General features: G+C 38.4%; 1 protein-coding gene across 5 annotated transcripts in view; it reads right to left on the reverse strand.

Moving 5' to 3' along the window:
* Positions 1-12,712: 12,712 nt before the first annotated feature.
* The window catches only part of COBLL1 (cordon-bleu WH2 repeat protein like 1), an 89,043-nt gene continuing 80,947 nt past the window's right edge, over positions 12,713-20,808 (reverse strand). For 3 of the 5 annotated variants that reach the window (XM_074910199.1, XM_074910196.1, XM_074910198.1), the window contains exons 12-13: positions 20,318-20,500; positions 12,714-15,294 (exon numbers count right to left, since the gene is read on the reverse strand). In XM_074910199.1, the coding sequence (XP_074766300.1) occupies positions 15,208-15,294; positions 20,318-20,500 (270 nt within the window). In that variant the 3' untranslated portion in view covers positions 12,714-15,207. Of the gene's footprint in view, positions 15,295-20,317; positions 20,501-20,808 lie in introns of all 5 variants that reach the window. The other 2 variants (XM_074910197.1, XM_074910195.1) reach the window with 2 other exon arrangements.

Raw genomic sequence — 20,808 nt, forward strand, 5'->3', positions numbered from 1 at the left:
CAAAGCAAATCATAATAAATTTATTCAAATTGACACATTTCTGGTTACAATGTCTTCATTATATCTTCAGAGTTATGAAACATGAATTATATCACTGTAACCACAACACTAGTCAAGGAAATCTAATTTGCTGTGAAGTCTGTTTGTACAGCCACCATGTAGCTCAAGGCATACATTCGATTATTTTCTTGTACTGTTTCTTATATTGGTGTTATTTCAAAGGCTATGGTGGTACTATAACCTCATTACATCTAATTTAAAAAAAATATTCTTACATGGCAGGCTCTAAAAATATACAGCCACATAACAAATTAGAAATAATTACAAAATAATTACATCACTAAAATCTATTAGGCAAACATTGAAGAGAAGTGTATTTCAGATTATTTTATATATTTCAAACACTTTCTGTTTAAGCAGTACATGCATTTATCATCATAGCCAGCAAGCTAGCCAATATTTTATTCAATTCAAATTAAAGCTGAATTAAATTAACACAGCACAGAATTCCTAAATCATGAGATCAGAATCATTAAAAAGATCAACATAAACCAAAAAAGGACTTCTAAAAGCAAAATTAAAAGGCTCTCTATAAGTATCTTTTCACTCTTATACTTCATTTATTAAATTCTTCTAACAAGAATTAATTATAATTAAAAAAAGAATCTGATAGCCTCTTTTACAGCTTCTTAGGATGGAAAGATTTTTTCTCTCTCACTTTGCTGTCAGAAATGAAAGCCTGAGCTGCAATTATTAAAGGTCTGAATTTGCATTTTTCAGCAATCCAGGGAAACGAGAGCAGCTATTGTTATGATCATTATCATTATAAAGTTCTTTTTCTATAGATCTTCTAACAAAGTTGTTGGTCAGCTGTTTATTAGATGCCTTGCCAGTTATCAGATAATCTCAAGTAGATCAAAAAGAACAGCAAATTAAAATGATAGCTTGGTATACTCACAGATGGTAAATTCTCTATAAACTAAAGTAACTGGATGCAGTGCATAGTGCTAGGAGCTAATGCAGGAAATTTGCAGAAGCTAAAAATATACTGATGGATTTATTTGTAAATAGCTCTCCAAACTCGGTTCTCTTTCACCCAGTCCTTGTTAAGACAGCTGGACTAGACAACCTCTCAGAACTAAAAACTCCCAAGACAAGACCTCTCAAACTTACTGTATTTTGAACAGCTATTTGAGGAAGAATATTAAAGTAAAAAAGACTCTTGATAAGACCTTGCTGGCCTGAACTACCCGTGAGGAGGCCTAACTTGAGAAAACAGAGTGTGCAAGATCCCTTCTGTAGTGGAAGAAGGTACCTTCTCTGCCAGAAGTCAGACAAGTTCAGATGGCTCTTTAGGTAACTGAGCTGATTGAGTAAAACAGGCAACCCCAGCCTTATTCTATGAATGAATATTTGCAAACCTGCCTTGGAACATCTCCAAAACCAGCTTAAGCACACACCCACTGAAACAGCATGTCAGGAGCTTATCTGCTAGAAGCACCTGACAGGAAAAATGTAAAAACCAAGGAAAAGTTCCTAAGGAAGGTTGGAGTAAAAGTATTTTATTTCTAGTTTTCCCTTACAAAGTATATTTACTTGTATTATTTTTCACTGTGATCAGATATGTCCGTATCTGTAGTCTCCCTGTGGAGCCAGTCTGGAAAGATGGAGTCTAGCATAGCATCCTCTGATAAGTTTCTACCCCGTTTCACTCCAAATGCTGTTGCTGCAGCAGTTATTGTGAAAGTCTTCAGTGGAAGGCTACAGCTACAGACAATCCTCTTGCCACTGGCAGCCTTTCACAGAGCCTTCACCCCAGGGCCTATGCAACCAACTGCCCATGTTCGTGTGCTACAAGGTAGAGCAGGAGAGCTGAAGTGAGGCAGTAAGTCCCTCACACTTGTAATGCTTTGGAAGTGGGGCAAGATTATATTCCTCTGCACAGGCTGTCAGGTAATCAACACCATGGGAATAAGCGGTTGCTTCCTGGTCCTGCATAGGACTGGAGAACAGCTGGAAGAGTGTCTGCATTTGGTGTAGGTTCCCTCACCACCTCTTTGGCTACCTCTGGCAGACCGGTGGCATAGTCAGTCTTCAGAAGGTCTTGGTCCACCTTGCTGTGGTATATCTGCACAGCAAGCGAGTCATGGATGTGCTAGAAAGGCCTCCCAAATACACAAGAGGTGGTGGGACACTGCGGAGAAGCAGATGTTGTAGAGAACTCGTCCGAGTCTGACGCATAGATGTGCACAAGGTACTCTGACCTGAACAGTTCTGAACTGCTTGGCAGCAGTCATATAGAGCAGTTGAGGTACTGCCATTGTTTCCAGAGTTGAGGGAATTAATATATTTCCAGCGTCCGGCTGCTGCATAACTAAGGGAACAGAAATAATTTAACAGGTACTGCAATGCATTTTCATATTAGGATTCCATTTTTCAGGAAGTAATAGTGAGAATATATCAAATTGTTGACCCTTTGCAAGCAGGCTTCAACATAAATTAATTGTTGTGTAAAAAACTGAATTTAATGTTTACAGTGCAATTTGTCACTGAAATGGAGGCTCAATTAGAGTCTCAATGATTTAAAGACATTTAAACATAATGTCCAAACAATGCTACATAAATTAAACATGATGTAATTGAGTGTAACACTAAGTAGCTCATCACTGTTGATTCATGTGGAAATCACAGAAATTTTACTGATCATTATGCACTCATTCAGTATTAATGTAGATACCATATGTGGTTCCATAGGGATTCTACTGTTACTCAGCATTCATTAAGTTTTAATGTAGCATTAAAAAGGCATCAAAAAACCCATCTAAAAATACTGCCACAAAGGTAGTTCATATAAAGAGAGTTAAAGAAACATGTTTCACTTTAACATTGCAATACAAAGTAAGTTAATAATGAATCAGCAGAAATAGTTCAGGAGAAAACACTGTTTGCAAGCCAGACTAGAAAGAATATTTGAACTAAAGACAATACACTCTCCCTGTTCTAGATTTCTGGACAGCTACCTGGATTTGTAGGCAAAAGTGTTCATCATGCAAGTGCAAGGTCTTCATTCAACAGATACTTTACCTTCAGCATAGTGATTGACTATGGTTCAAATATGATTTTTTTAAAAAGGGAGAGGGAGTACGAATTGTGGCCAGATTTCCAACTGCATTCAGTTTGGTGGATGGCGACTGAAGGGGGATGAGAAAACCACAGCAGTTAGTAACTTGCCCACAACTCCTTGCTTTTCCTGCTAGGTCTGGTGTGCATCTGCTAGCAAAATATTTTTCTGGGGTGAACTCTAGCATATCTCAAGTACTACATTGTCGTAGCTCCTTTCACTCAGGGGCATACTTTCCATCAGAGCCAGCTATCAAGACCATAAGCATATCCTTCCTTGTTTTGGGGGTTTGGCTGCCTGAACTGCAGCTGGTGACCTTGGGAAGAGCTCTTCAGACAGCTTGGTGGGGAGGTTGTAGTCAGGGCTATCCCCTTCCTGGGGAACTGCTCTTGATCTGAGGCTCTAGTGTTTTGCCCCCACTTGAGTTCCTGCTGCATCTATGCCTGTGTGGCCATGGACCTGCTGATCTGCACCCAGAGCCACAGACTTTTCTTCCTCACTATGGACTTTGTCTAGTAATCTGGACTCTTGGCTGACCCTGGCTGCTGTCTCCAGGCCTGCCCTTCTCCCTCACTCAGGGATGGTGGGACAGGGCCCTCCCCAGCCGGGTCCCTGTGTCACCACACTGGGTTCTGAGTTGCCATCCCTTCGGGAACAACAGCTCTTGGTGCTTCGGTGGGAGGTAGTGTGAATGTTTGCTTGACAAGGGGCTTTGTTGTTGTTAAGCTTCTTGATTTCTCACCTCACTGTTAAAAATCTTATAGATTTATGCCTTGATAACTTCCTGGGAAAATTGCTAATGGATGAATGAGAAAGATTAGATGAGCTATTCTAATCCAACATAGTATGTTGGTAAGACTTCAATATAAATTCCTATCAGAAAAATTGACTGAAATTTCACATGTAAAGGTGGCACATTTTAGCTGCCAAAGGAATCTCATTAAGTTGAAACTAACGAACAACTATCACAGTAAACTGAGCAACCTATGTATCAGATCCTAAAGTTTTTAAACTCTTTTGTTCACTGTCCAGAGAACTGAAAAGATGATTGCTGAATCAGATGATCACAACTATGAAAAAACAGGACTGAGCAAGGTTCTATTCAGCTGGATATTTAATACTTTAGAAGTGTGACACACAAACTTCTTTCAAACTCTTGATCTTGTACAGAAGATAGGAGTAGCCTGCAGGTGACTCACTATGGCAAAGAGCTGCAAGACGGATTTGAAAAATAAATGCGGCCAAGAGAAAATGTCCTCTTCCCAAGATACTGAAAGAAGTGAATCATAAGGCATGCTCATACCTATATCTTTCTTTTGACAACCTCGATGACATCTAACAGATAAAATGGCAAGAGTGTACAAGTCTCAAATGCCTATGGTACAACCCCTTACACTATGTAAAGACATGAGTGGCATAAAGAGCATGAATGGGGATTGATGAGTTAATGTCTCTTTAAGAAATAGAACTGGAGAGGATAAAATTAAGCTAGCAAGTAGAAGTTCACAACAAACAAAAAAAGATGGTTCTTCAGACAGTATGTCATTAAGTCAAAGCACTCTTTGTCACACAGTAATGTCACCGCTCAAATTTTATAGGAGTTGAAAGAATGAGTAGCCAAGTTCTTGAACAAGATGACTATTGTTCTATTAAATACATAGAAATCATTTTCACTTAGGCATTCTCAGAGCTAAAAATTGTTGAAGGTTGAGAATACCTTGGTTAAGTATTACTTCGTGTGTTTTATAATCTTATGTGTTTCCCTAGGGATGAATTTTTGATCATTGTCAAAAGCCAGGTAACAAGCTCAACAAACCTTCAGTCTGACCCAGTACAGCCATTCTTCTATTATGCTCTAAAGCTGGAACAGACTATTGCTTGAAGATATAATGATTAATCACTTCCCTTGGTGTAGCAACTTTTTTGTGTTCAAACATGGTTACATCATCCTGATCAGTCTTTTTTTTTTTTTTTTTACACTAAGACAACCCCATTCCTTTAATCTTTCTTGACATGTTTTCTAAAGGTCTTATAACTCTTGTTTTATTATGTCTCACCCAAATTGCCTTCCACCTTTAGATTATCAATCTAAAGAGTCAGAATTATTCTGAAATATCTGCTGCTTTTAGCTGCCTTCCCTTCCCCCCCCCCCCCCCCCTTTGAGATAACATCATTCCAGTTTGATTTCTATGTTTTCCCCACTGATGATCAGGCAACTCACATCACTACCAAAAGATATTTTTGTCATAGTTACACAAGAAAAGACTCACCTCCTCCCTTTTCTTGACAATGTGGTCTAGCAGACACTTCCTTACCTCTCTTTTCAGCCTTTTATGTTTCATGGGCACCAAAAAATATGCCTTTTACATCAACTGAACTTCCAAGCACACCTGACAGCCAAGAATAGTTCATTGGTCTTACTCAAAGAGTTGCAGTCAACAGCTAAATGTCCGAGTGCAGAGCAGTGATGAGTGGCATTCCTCAGGGGTCAGTGTTGGGGCCAGCGCTGTTTAACATCTTCGTTGGCAACACTGACAATGAGATTGAGTGCATTATTGAGATTAAGTTTGCTGATGACACCAAGCTGTGTGGTGTGACTGACGTGCTGGAAGGAAGGGATGCCATCCAGAGGGACCTTGACAGGCTGCAGACATGGGCTCGTGCAAACTTCCTGAAGTTCAACAAGGCCAAGTGCAAGGTCCTGCACATGGGTCAGGGCAATCCCATGCACAAATACAGGCTGGGCAATGATTGGATTGAGAGCAGCCCTGTAGAGAAGGACTTAGGGGTAGTAGTTGATGGAAAATGGACTGTGAGCCGGCAATGTGTGTTCACAGCCCAGAAAGCCACCCGTGTCCTGGGCTGCATCAAGAGAAGTGTGGCCAGCAGGTCGAGGGAGGGGATTCTGCCCCTCTACTCTGCTCTCATGAGACCCCTTCTGAAGCACTGTATCCAGCTCTGGGGTCCCAAACATAAGGAGGACATGGACCTGCTTGAGTGGGTCCAGAGGAGGCCACAAAGATGATCAGGGGGCTGCAGCACCTCCCCTGTGAGGACAGGCTGAGAGAGTTGGGGGTGTTCAGCCTGGAGAAGGGTCTGGGGAGACCTTAGAGCAGCCTTCCAGCACTTACAGAGGGCTACAGGAAAGGTGAAATTCTCATTTTTAAAAACATCATTAATAGCACATTTTGAATGAAAAAAAAAAAAATTAAACCCACCACTTCCAGATAGAGCCCTTAAGCCCACTTTCCCCAAACCTCCCTCTCTCAGGGTGCCTTGTCCTGACAGGCCAGCCCCAGGTGAACTCCGTGCACAGAGCTTGTGCCTGTCTCATGGTAGCTTCTGGCAGAGCTTTCTTAAACTGCTCACAATAGAGTTCTTCTAGAGGTCTCTTACACAGCTATGCGTAGGAGTTACGGTACAGTTACCAGCAGCTACAGAAACTGTAATGCTCTCCTCTTCCCAGCCTTCGGTCGTCTTGGTAAAGGGAGAGTCAGGTAAACAGTGTCTCAGAGACTTCTGTTCTCAGTGCTCTCCGGAGATCATTCAAACATGCCAGTTCTAAGGGCTGGGCCCAATAGCAGCTTGACTGCCTGTTGGCTGTCTCCCAGCAGACCTTCAGGCCATTCGAGAAATAGCCCTAGCAGTACAGCTGCTTTTAATAAGGCTTAACAGTATGCTAATCCTTAAAAGTGAGGCACCTAACTATGCAGCTGCCTGGGTGCCCATCTTCCTCCCAGTCCTCTACAATTTGAAGTCTTCTTCAATCCACCTCTTCCTGCTTCACCTTTTTGCATCATTTAGGTGCTGGAGTTTAGAATTGCAGCAGCATGGCGTACATACCGTAGGGACTGACTTGCTTGGTACACACACTTCATAGCTGCAGGTGTCTGCCAATGTGATCCACATTTGAGTGGCCAAATACACTTTAGTTTGCAGAATGCAAGTGTTTAATTAGCTCTTAGCATTTGAAGAAATGGAATAACCTCTGCTGATGGGATCAATCATGCTGTTTAACCAAAATGACCAATTGCAGCTCTCTCCACATTCGTTCCCTCATCTCCCTGCTTAGTTCGAGTGTTTCATTTAGAAAACTGCAATCAGCTTAACTATCTTAAAGATGATTTTCACTGTATTTTTGATAAATCAGAGCTATATAAAGCCTTAAGCAACTGTGAAATAAATTCATTTGTCCTTGCTTTACTGCTTCAGATTAAGTGTGACTGTAGCCATCATGTCTGATTTCTCTCTCAGGAACACATGGAGGGGACAGGGAAGAGAGTTAACAAACACGTAAACACACACATATAGCTGGGGGAGAAATTATGAAATTCTGAGTCCAACGATAGTTTATTATTTTTTCAACTAGAAATATATTAACCATTAGTAAGTACACTAGTGGTTAATGTACACCAGCACTAGTACACTAAGTACACTAGTACTTACAAATAGCCACTGTTGGCCAAATTTATTCTTTAACAGCTGTTGCAACTTCAGGTTCTGTGGACTTAGTTCTCCCACTGCCCTGAGCTGACTGTATGCCTTTACTCCTCTGGATGTTCACTATGACATATGCAAGTGCATTCTTTAACATCCCCATTCTTTTAACTATTCTGTCACTTGTGAAAATTTCCTTGTATTTATTTTAGTGTATTCTTGTTGCTCTGGCGATGATGATATCAAATATCACAGCCTAAGCAAGGTCAGCCCTGCTTAGTACTCAGATGGAAGACTTTAAACAAGTATCATTATCCTCTGTGTGGTACAGGAGAGGGTGCTGCATTATTTGTAGCCAGTATTTTGCTTTTTGACTTACTGTGTTACAGACTGGTAAACAGTAGTAGAAAATGTAGCTGCAATAAAATTAGCTTATTTATAAAAAACAGGACACCAAAGAAGGACTAAGAGCTGTGTTCAGTCACTAGACATGACAAAGCCAGTTCTGTAGAGGTGGAAACCAGCTCTCCAGCCATACTGTTAATGCTACAGTCTACACCTGACTGATAAAACACAGTTATCCACAGACTTCAATTTCAGTATTTCAAATTATTCCAATCCTTATTGAACAAAATCTGTCAACAAGTAGACTTCACATAACCTGATGTTTTGTCTTTTTAGTTAAACCTCACTATTTATAACATATCACTCTGTTCTATGTTTTCCTCTCCCTGTTTCTGTATCAGCTTACTCCAAAATTAACAAGATTTTCTGACACGTATATTGATGGAGTACACTCAGTTTTTCCCATTACTACCTGTAGGTATTCATGTATCTGATACCCACATGAAAATAAGGTACCACTGTGACCATCTAACCCTGTGCAGTGGTAATACTATATAAACTCATGCAGTAATCTCTGCATGATGCCTGTAATTTGTGATCAAGTTAAATCTCAATTTACATACAGAATGTAAATAATGACTAAATCTAAGTTTCTGTGGGAAGTTGCTTTAATGGTTAATTAATTTCTTTCATATTAGTAATGCTGGCTTCCTTATGCAAGTTACAGAGCAGCACTTACTCTCATATTAGTGTCAGCAGCACACAATGTTCTTATTCATAGATCAGAGCAGGCTTGAATTTACATCTTAAAAAGGACCAAAGAGAGTTGTGAAGGAGCCATGACTACTAAAACAGGAACAGCTTAATATTTCCAGAATCACTGACACAGTATAGACATCCTCAGGTGCTGTTCTAGTCCATTTAATAAGGGAATGCTTCTAATCAAAGCCACTGTATACTTTAAGTGACAGTATTTCATTAATGAATAAAGTGATTAGGCTCACCTAATTACAGCCTGCTAAATATCTGGGGATCCTTCACACTTAAAGATGTTAAAAACATTTTAACAATTGCACATTTGTTCAACATTTAAGTTCAATACAAAATTCAGATTTAAAAAAAATCCAAATAGAGACTTAAACCTATAAAAATGTGATGCCCCATTGCTCTGACATTCTTTGAACAAGGCAACAGCAGAAGCAAAACCCCCTGTACTGACAATTGCTCTGCTTTTAAAGTTTAACTTGAAACTTTGAATACTGATGGAATACTTAACAAGCATTTCCTGACACACTGCAAATTCTCATCTTCACAGTAAACTTAAGATATAGGACACTTTTACAGATTTACAGTTCATATAATCTGATGCAACTTGATACCACAGCTACATAAAAATGCAGACAAATCATAAGATTAAATCTGTGAGTGTTCGATAGCTTTGTAAATACTTCTGATTATTCCACATGGTGATCTATCTCCATTTTTTGCCACTAAATAAGAGAATACAATAATTCATACACGGCACATAGTTAGGTATACTGTGAAGAATTGTGCCAATCCAATGAGATCAAAGATTAAGGCTTGAATTTTACATATTTCAGTTTATTCTCTCAAATGGAAGGAACAAGTGAATGGTCCATCAGCAACTTATGACTTTTCTCTGAAGTTCAACTACACTGATCTCGAAGCTTCCCCTCCCTCACCCCAACTACTGATGCCCACTTTCTGAGAGTTGGGTCACTATTAATACGAATAGCAAAACAATGTCACCTTACATTTCATGTAAGACAAGACTAGAATGTATTCCTCAGAAATGCCTAGTCTTCCATTCTGAGTAAGTTTTCTTCAGCCTCAATCTATTGTACCAATTGCTCTGAGGAGTATTCAAATGACTGAGGAACGTAAGAATTAGCTTCCCACCTACCCTTAAAATCCTCTTTTAAGCATTGTTTGGGAACGCCCATGCACTGCTTTAGAAATTGCCAAGATCATTTGTTGAAACAGAAGACAGTTGTTCTTCACGTGCAGCAGCTGATATCAACAAAGCAGCTACTGAAAATACACTCCTTATACAATCACAAACCGGTAATTAGTAAATCTCACTGGTGGTTTTGTATAATCACACTGGCTGTAGTAAGTTATTGGCACAAGACTATTCTCAAAGTTTGAGAAGTTCAGAGGAATTAGCAACATACATACAAACCCAACTTTTCTGGATTCTTTTTGGCACTGGAGTTACATCTATTTCTGTTGGAGATGATACAGCCCTTGTTATTTCCAGACCCTAAGTTACACATACACAATCACTCTGAAATAACAATTACCAAGAGATGTAGTTGAAATTTTCCTAATATTTCCTAATTTAGTGTCCTTTCTGGATACAGTTGTTTCTCCCTTTCCTAACGCTAGAAGATTTTCTTTCACTGTTATATTAGCTAATGTGGAACAATGCCTGTCCTGTGCAGGATTGCATTTTCATCATTGTACTGATTACATGAACAGGGATCGCAAATTATCATGCTTTCAGAGTTAAGCTTTTAGTTTCTGGCTTGTACCCACACATTCTGAAATGGTACAATATTTGTAGAACCCTGAAGCCAAACCAGAAAACATAAAATATGAAAGGTCGGGGGAGAAGCTGAACTTCTTATTGTAAGACTCTGATGAAGAATACTGAATGCATTCAACATCTTCCACTGGGAAGCAAGTGAAGTCATTCCTCAACTGGTAATTTGCCTGTAGAAAGTTACTCCTTTGTGCATTAAACAGGGGAGAAGCAGAAATATCCTTCTGCCTGTCTTCACAGAAGTGGTGAGTTCTGCTTTTCTTGATCTGGAGAATCCTTCTCTTTTTCTCTAGCTCATACGCTCTCCTTCCCCCTCCCATTAATTTTCTTCTCTTGAATAATTTATGAATAACTAAGTCCATTAACAGTTTTAGTGGTCTTTCCAGGGTGATGGAAGGAGAAGGGAAGGAAGAGTTAATCTACTCTTTCACTTAAAACACTAGCTGTTAACACTATTATGTGGATGTAAGGTTTAATACAGCTAATTCTCTTCCAAATCTGCTCCTTGAAGACATATACACACCAAAAAATGTTGAGCAGTTAAGTACTTGTGTTAACGAGCAGTAACAGCTAACAAAAATAATGCAACTTCAGGTACACTATGTTGCGATAGATACACAGTTTCTGTGTTAGTTACCATGTTACATAGCTCTTGCAAGGAACACAAACCAAAATTAAGTCTTTTTTGAAGTACAGATTCCTGTTATTTGCAAAATTCAAGTAATTTTAAGAAGGACACCTCCTCTCACAAAGCTACCTAATTGAAAATTTCAAAGAAAAAAAAAAATCTACCATACCTGTGATTTTTCAATTGGATTGTATAAAGTAATCCATATAGAAAGTGTCTTTTTCAGTTAAAGGCTCTGAAACATTTCCAGTGATACTGCTAAAGCTTTGCTTTATCATCAAAACAGACTTTGTAAGAAATCCATCTACAACAAGTGATGTTTCAGACTCAGCTATCCAGTCAACAGCCAAGCAGTAACAGAACATCACAGCTTCAGAACCTCAGACCATTCACAGCACCCAGGAATCCAGGCTGTTGTGCCTGTGAAGATAGCAGCTCTGGTCTAAACACGCTATTTTGACTTCAACCTCACATTCTGTTAACATGGACATAGAAATTAAATTAAAACACATTTGCCCTTCTGCAAAGAGCTTCATTTGCTTGGCTACCAACCCATCAATTTAGTCATTTACACTTACTCTTCAATCTAGTTGTAGTTGTCCAACACCTGATAGATGCACTCTGGCCAAGCACTCAAGGGTGTATGCCCTGCTGCTGAACAGCATCTTTTCTTTGCATCTATTTAAGGAAATTCTTTCAACCTTCTCAGCAACTGTGTATTAAAATAGGATTCTAAGCAGTTTCAACTGAAAATGTTTGCTTTGGCTGGTTACAGTGCCTGTACAAACTTGAAATTAAAAGCATGAGCTGCTCTCATGTTATATTCTCATCCTTTACCCAGTATGTGTGATCCATGCCTCTTGGTCCATATCCATATCATTTTCATGTCTTTCTTAGAGATCTTCATCTACAATATGCCAGAGCACAAATTTCAAGTAGCCAGGAAAAACTAGGGCACTGATTATTAAATATGACCCCAAAATGGAGACATCCAGTGATTTTAACATCTTTCAGCTGCAAGTAAGAGAGCTCTTGCCTTGGCCTTAAAACCTCTAGTAACAAGCTATTTCATTATACTATCCCAGCAAAGCTGCTCCCTTCTCCAGGTACATCTGTAGTCTTAATTTTATTCTTCTGTAAAATGATAAAAATGATATTATCTATAATAACCAACAAGATAATTTTTAATATATTGTTTTTATAAGTAAAGGAGGGCTAGAAAAAGTCCTACAGTCTGAACTAGATCAAGATCCCACCGTGCTAGATGGATATTTGCTGCTTCTTCAAAGAACTCACGACAGTAAATCATAGGGCACCTTTATTGGGGTCTGCTACTTTGTCTGCACAATTACGCTGTCATTTCTTTCACTGCAATATCCTGACTTTCCTTCCCTAAATGTTTTTGACTGCCATTCAAAAGCAACAAAGGTAAGTAGCATGGCAGAACTAGTTGCTTTCTGTTGGAAGACATCTGTAACACCGGTTGCCCAAACTGTAAGTATTCTTGGGCCCCCCAAAAAAGCCTGTTTTCTGTGCATGTAAGGAATCCACAACAAAAATTTACTGCTGTCTATCTTGGGCTTGCAGTTGCTAGAAACACTTATTTGTTACTCGAGCAGAAATATTTTCTTGTTAGAACAATGAATAAAAATGTCAAGTTCATCAACAAGAATTTTTCTGGTAGAATTTAATAAAAGAGTATAAGAAAAATGAGTCTCTAGGTATACAATAGCAAGATTTAAAGATGTCTTACTCATATGGTGGAAGAAAGGGGAAGTTTTGCTAAACAATACTGCCAGCTAGTAACAGAAAATCTTGCTGAAGAATTTCACAGTACTATAGTGTGTGTAGACATTTTTTTGCGTGTAAACAGTTAATTATCAAGCAAGTTCAGTTACACAGTCAAGAAACCCTAAATTCAAGCGAGGTGTTTTTGGTTTTAATCTCAGCTACACAAGATGATATTTGCCTTCAGGACTTCACATAAAAGGACAACATACTTTTAACATACAAGACTAAGGAACATACAGCAGTACAGTTTTGTAGTCAAAACCAAAGAAAACAAAGCACAGTTATTTGAACTTTTTCCTAAACCAGAATAATTGGACTCCATCAATTTGCAGGAAATAGTGAAATGTCATATAGACTTGTATTATCACAGATGGATATTAAATTCGTTTTATAAAATACCTTTAGTCACCTTGGCAGAGAAGACCAAGGTTTGAAAAAATACATGAAACCTCCTCCCACCCAGAAGTGCACACAAGGAGATTCTTTTCGCAGTGCAGCCTCTGTGGCAGGTACAAACCGGCATGGTGTATAGCAGTGCTCAAAACACAGACTTCAAATAGTACAATGAACACTAGAATCCTGGGGGTGAGTTACCGTTTACAAGTCTGTCCCTCAGGACAGTGAAATCTAGAATGTAAGCCCCAGTTAAAAACTAGAAAAAAACCCCTACCTCTTCTATCTCGCCATTTTCAAGTGAAGGCTGAAGCATTCTTTTGCAATCAGACCCTGAAACAGATCTTTTGAACCGCCATTGGGTTTCCTCCACCCTTGGAATTTGCCCTTGATTGGAGGCAAGAACAAGGAGGAGAAGGGAGTGGTAATACACCTTGACTTAGATATAGGAGAGAAAGCAGGAGAACAGCAGTGAACAAATGTTCATCAGCTCTCTTTATGAATTTTTATTTACTAAAACATTCCTTGAAGGGTTTCAGCATTAAGTTAACACTGTTATTTGTAATCAATAATTGACTCTGTACTAGAAAAGTAATCAGACCTCTTTGAGATTATTGCACAAAAACCTGGCAGCAAACCATTAATTAACCCTTTGAAATGCACATATAGATCAGTTTCTGAAACCGAGTTACAGGATGTCTCTAAAATGCAAAATAAATATATTGTTGAAGAACAGAAACTAAATGCAGTTACTTTTATTAAAATCAAGTCCAGCAAGAAAATATTTTAATATGGCAAATACCCCAACACTTGCTGCATGCATCCATAATCTAGATATTTCATTATGAGCGTGATCATATTTCCACCCCTCTTCACAAAATGTATAACCTTGACAAGAAATGCAAAACAGATAAAATATAACATGAAGCATTTTCTTTTAATATATATTACCATTTCGGTATTTAATGCTTAATCTATAAATAGTCACTCTCAAATACAAGAATGCTTTCTAAGTGTGTTATTGTACTGTTTTAAGATTAAAATATTTTACATGAATAAATCCAAAGCAGTTCATTCTTTAGTCATGCTTCCAGTGAAAAAAAGTTTCTTCTATTTCATTATCAAATTTGCATTTTATCAGTAAGTGACTATATGCTGATGTCTACTTTAAAATTTATCTAGTTCACAAAAATTATTGCTTATCTGAGTGCTAGGTAAATATTATATACAGGTACTCAAAGAGTAGATGGAAAATGTCATTTAGTGCTACCGTTAAGAAAAGTTTTTAAGTAGTACAAAAATTTCCAATAATTTATGTCCTGATTTTGTTGTGTGTGCTACCAGGAAAAAATTAAAGGAGACTGAAAAAAATCAAAATACTTAGCACAACTACTCAGCTACAGGAACAAAACCATCTATTTTTTTAAACAGAAACAAAGTATTGCATATAATTAAGATTTTCTACTAATTACAAATTTAATTTAACAAAGTACTGTGGAGGCAGCATGTGGTAGATTTAAATTCATACAATCTGTTAAAGTAATACACAATTGGAAATTAATGATCAAAAATTCTTAGATTGCTTTAAGTCTGTAATTGCAGCATAGTGCTACATACTGTTCAGTCTTGAAGGCTTAAATCAAGAATTTTTGATTCTCATTCTAACATAAGCAAAGCTCATCTGCACCTCCTCTTAAACCTTTTTAGCAGCATAGTCAGCTTTATAAAGAGAAAAAGGCAAAGTATTACCATAATTTACATATTCTAATAATCTTTCCAAGGCAACAAAGGACCCAGCTTGAAATTCCTATAACAATTGACAAAAATATATTAACATATACTTGCATTTACACTCTCAAAAATCTGTAGTTAGTATTAAGTTGGCCTATGAAGCAGTAGTAAAGTGCAAAATATTTGGTATATCATCTAGTGATTAGTTTTTGCTTCTGTGGAATACAAATGAGTAAGCCTGGCTCTTCCATTGACAGCTATGGTGTTTGATGGAGGACCAACCTGGAGGCAGGGAAAAAAAAAAAAAAAAAAAGAAAAAGAGAGAAAACAAAAAGATAAAAGAAATATTAACCTAACTTTTCAGATTCTTCTCTCTGTAGTATGTTACACAGTATTACTTCAAGGAATACTGTTATTTCAGTTAGTATTTTTCTCATTGCAATGAAAGACCTCCTACATGATTTCGGAACAAAGCACATATGCTACCAAAGTGGAAATATAAAAATTAAAGACATATTTTACCCTAGTTAAAAATTCAATTTATAACTATTCAAGACATGCATAATTTTTAGTCCTTCTCCAGACCTGGTTGCAAAGAAATACTTGAAAAAACATCATTAAAACATCCACTTTTTATTAAATATTGAATAGAGCTGATTTCTTACAAAATCTTCTAATACTCCTTTATAAAATGGTAATATTTCTTTTTATCAGGACCAAACTTTATCTTTTACAATAGACAGCAAAGAGCTGATTTTCAGTAGAGCTGTGCAAACCAACAACTCCAACTGGAGTTAATGGGAGATGTGGATGCTCCATAGCCATGTGAACGCTCCACAGCCATGTGAACCACACACCAGAGCACACACAGTTTACTAAACAAAATGAAAACATTCTGAAGACAAAAATGGTTAAAAAGAAACCTCACTTGACCCATTTTAGGTAAGTAATTACTGAGGACCCTATTGAACACAAAAGACCAGCAACACAAAAGGCCACAGATCTCAGCACTGCATACACACAACATATTAAATAAAACAGGAAAAAATATATCATTTGGCTAGTGGTGCCAGAATTTTATTTTTTTAATAATTTTCTCACAAAGCTGAAAGAAGGGCGAGTATGGTAAGAGGTAAAAAGAGAAGTAAGCACCTGACAGAACTCTTTCACAATTCAAATGGATCAGATTATTATTCCTTTTGCTGAGTGCAGCACAATAGTGGAAGCTATGAAGTGAATGCATTTTAAAAGTCCTTTCAATATTTGAAATAACTTCTAGGTGCCAGTAAATTGTAAGGCCATTCTCCATAATCTTTAAGAATTTGTGGAGAAAGGGAGACTTCCCAGAAGACTAGAAGACTGCTAATGTCACCCCATCTACAAGAATGTCTTGAAGGAGAATCTAAGAAATTATAGGTCCATCAGTTTTACTTCAGTCCCTGGGAAAGTTACAGAACAAATTCCCCACAGGGGCTATCACAAGTCAGATAAAGCACATGACTGGGAAAAGCCAGCACAGGCTCACCAAGAGCAAATCATGCTTGACAAACCTGATCACCTTCTACAACAAAGTAACCTGCCTGGCTGATGTGGAGTGAGAGGTGGACATTGGCTACCTGGATTTCTCAAGGCTTTTGATACAGTACCCCACAGCCTCCTCCTAGAGAAACTGATACGTTACGGTCTAGACAAGTGGTCTGTGTGGTGGGTGGGGAATTGGCTGCCAGCCCGCACCCAGAAGGTGGTGGTGAACAGCGCTTTTTTTCAAACTGGCAACCTGTCACAAGTGGCGTGCCCCAGGGATCGATATTGGGCCCAACACTGCTGGGTGATGGGATCATTTGTACCCTGATGAAGTTTGCTGACGATGCCAAACTGAGTAAACTGAGTGGAAAGTGGACACTTTGGAAGGGGGAGTCATCCTGCAGGAAGACCTAGATAGGCTGGAAGAGTGGGCTAACAAGAACCTTATGAAGTTCAACAAGAACCTTATGAAGTTCAACAAGAACCTTATGAAGTTCAACAAGAACCTTATGAAGTTCAACAAGAACCTTATGAAGTTCAACAAGAACCTTATGAAGTTCAACAAGAACCTTATGAAGTTCAACAAGAACCTTATGAAGTTCAACAAGAACCTTATGAAGTTCAACAAGAACCTTATGAAGTTCAACAAGAACCTTATGAAGTTCAACAAGAACCTTATGAAGTTCAACAAGAACCTTATGAAGTTCAACAAGAACCTTATGAAGTTCAACAAGAACCTTATGAAGTTCAACAAGAACCTTATGAAGTTCAACAAGAACCTTATGAAGTTCAACAAGAACCTTATGAAGTTCAACAAGAACCTTATGAAGTTCAACAAGAACCTTATGAAGTTCAACAAGAACCTTATGAAGTTCAACAAGAACCTTATGAAGTTCAACAAGAACCTTATGAAGTTCAACAAGAACCTTATGAAGTTCAACAAGAACCTTATGAAGTTCAACAAGAACCTTATGAAGTTCAACAAGAACCTTATGAAGTTCAACAAGAACCTTATGAAGTTCAACAAGAACCTTATGAAGTTCAACAAGAACCTTATGAAGTTCAACTGTGTACAGCACACACTGGGATCTACCCAGCTGGAGAGCAGCTCTGTGGAAAGGGACCTGGGGGTGTTGGCAGACAACAAGCTCAATAGGAGCGACCACTGTGCTGCAGCGGCAAAGAAAGCCAACAGGATGCTGGGTTGCGTCAACAAGGGCATCGCCAGCAGAGATGGAGAAATCATTATCCCACTCTACTCAGCTCTTGTCAGGCCACACCTGGGATACTGTGTTCAGTTTTGGTCCCTGCTATACAAAAAAGACGTGGACAGGCTGGAGAGGGTCCAGACAAGGGCCGCAAATACGATCAAAGGGCTGGGAAGCCTGACATACGAGGAAAGGCTGAGAGAATTGGGTTTGTTCAGCCTTGAGAAAAGAAGGCTTAGGGGAGACCTTATCACCCTGTTCCAGTATTTAAAGGGTGGCTACAAAAAAGATGGAGACTCCCTTTTTACAAGGAGTCACATGGAAAAGATGAGTTATAATGAGTACAAGTTACTCCTGGGGAGATTCCAACTGGACACAAGAGGGAAATTTTTCACAGTGAGAACATTCAGCCACTGGAATGGCTGAAGGGAAGCCTCAGGGAAGCGTTGGATTCCCCAACACTGGATAATTCTAAGATTCAGCTGGACCATGCTTTTGACAAGAAAGGCTGGACCGGATGATCCTTGATGTCCTTTCCAACCTGGTATTCTATAAGTTACTGATACAAAATGCTTAATTTCTCTGTTCTACTACTGTCAGTTCTCCATGTTAAATATAAAATGAGACCACATTTTTACTGAATTTGCCATAAACCAAAAACCCTCTCTTTCTGCTGGCAGATATACCTGTGCCACCGCACATGTGCTCTGGGTAAGAGTGAAAAGAACAGCATGTAGAATTTTATGTTTGCAAAATTTCAGTGGGTTCTTCACTGCATTTTTTTGTGTGTGTGTGTTTCAAGGGTTTTTATGGAAGGCTGTTTCAGGTTTCTGTGTTGCAGAATGTTTTTTTTTTTTTTATTGTTTACAGCATCTTCACTATTATAATATCTCCTCGAAAAGTATAGCCTTCTCCCTCACCCTCAGCCTCAGATACTCTACTGAGAAGGAACATCTCCTGCCCACAGAAGAGAAAGAGAGAGGAAAGAGGATTTCAGTTATCATCTCTCTTCTTCCCCATGCCATTCTTGTACCTAGACTGATAAAAAACTATATGGGTCAAATGTACCCTAAGAACCTTTCTATTAGAAAAGAATTAATAACCACATAATGAAGTTCTTCTTTGTTTACTTTCTAGTAGAAGTAGACTTCATGATTTTTGAAAAGCACATTATGAACTATATTTTTTTCCCTCCAATGCATAATTACATTCTGAAAAACACTGAACTTTATTTTGCATAGTGTGTGAACTTCATTTTATGATTCTATGGGAAATAAAGGCATGGTTTGTAACTCTTTAAAAAAAAATTTGCAAACAAAATCCAAACAATATTTCTGGCAGAACAGACAGATTTGACCTCTAAGTGACTCTGAACAACACAGCATTTTCTTAATCTTACCCTGTTTTTAAAGTGGCTGTCGTCAATGACATGTGGTTAGAAGTAATACTAGGGTGTATTCTGTACCACTTTTATTGAGTAGAGGTCACAAACTACCTGAGCATGCCTGTAACTTTCCAGGAAACAGAATCTTCCTATTCAGTGTAGAAACGATGGGAGGTTTACAAGTCTCCGAGAGACTGCTGCAGTGCTACACTGAAACAAAACCTTAATTATGAAATGGATTGTTCTAATATCTGACCATCCACTGAAAGATTTTAACCCTAGGGAATCACAGACTTCCATAAAACCAAAAAACCCAACCCCTTACATCCACCCACGACACATCATTCCTTTTTTTCAGATGGGAAAGGGAAGAGAAACAAGAACTACTGAATTTCTTTAACCTTCTGCAATGAGAAATTATTCCTCAATACAGAATGCAAAATACCAATGCTGGATCAAGAAAGCTTTGTCTGAGACTACCATTAAATTGCCTCATTACAAATTTAAAACAGTAAAGATTTTAAGTGTGCCACGTTTTACCCAATGAGAGAAGTATAGGTGAATTTTAGGAGAGAGAAGAGAAAAATTAAGCCACAGTTTTAACTTGAGGGGGTGGGGGAAGATGATACTAACAGGGCTGTTGACAAAACATTGAGAAATATCTCACTAATAATACCAAACACCAGCAGAAGGCTTGAAGTACATTTAAGAAGAATTAAGAACCTGATAGAGTCTAATAAATAAAGACAATCTTGAGAACTTCTGTGTGCTATCTGTCTGCAAAAGATTGCAGCTACTTTAAGTCTAGGGTGAAGCTGCTGAGCATGTGTCTAAAACCATATCACTTCAAACCATATAAACACAAACAAATAATTATGTTCCTCATTTTATGAAATACATACTTAACTGGTAACTTTGAGACTTAACTGATAACTTTGAGATTTCTAATTCATTTTAGGAAGATTTCTGATTGGATTTGTACTGTGAAAATATCTGAAGCTCTGCATGTGCATTCACTAGTTTATTTTGCACAACTGAACTCTCTTCCTCAACTCCCTTCTCATCGTTAAGAGACTTCCTGGCAGCACTTTGTGTCAAAGCTAACTGCTTTCAGTGTCAGGCATCAATATGGTCATTTTGAAGGAAGTACCACGAGTTCATTGTTACGGATGCAGTGATGAAAACTCACCCTTTTCAATTTGGCAGCAGCTTCTCCAGAGCGGATTGCAGCCAGCAAGCTCTGGTGGATCTGTTCTGGGTCAGAGCGCTGGAATGTCATTGTGGTTTGTCTCTTAGTGACAGGGGGTGGGTGCTCAGAGGAAGCACCTGACTGCACCTGATTCTTCTGCTCACTATTCACACTGCTGCCTTTCTATAAAGGTTGGAAGTGGAAGGAAAAAGAAAACAGAAACCTTTAATCTGAATTAGTCATTAATGGAAAACTAAGTCAATCTGGCACAAGGTTGCATATCAAACTGCCACCATTCTAGTATTTGCTTCATTCAAGATTTCAGAGATCAGCCACATTTCCACTATAGCACATAAGTTTCTCCCTCAGATAATTATGCCAGCAAAATTTTATATCCCCGTTCAAGTGTGTTTGCGCCATGATCACTCAAAGCCAAACTGATCACACTACTCAGAATTAAATTTAAGAAATCAATACACAGAACCACAAAG

The sequence above is a fragment of the Athene noctua genome, chromosome 7 (assembly GCF_965140245.1).
Source record: "Athene noctua chromosome 7, bAthNoc1.hap1.1, whole genome shotgun sequence".
In the NCBI taxonomy this organism is placed as follows: Eukaryota; Metazoa; Chordata; class Aves; order Strigiformes; family Strigidae; genus Athene; species Athene noctua.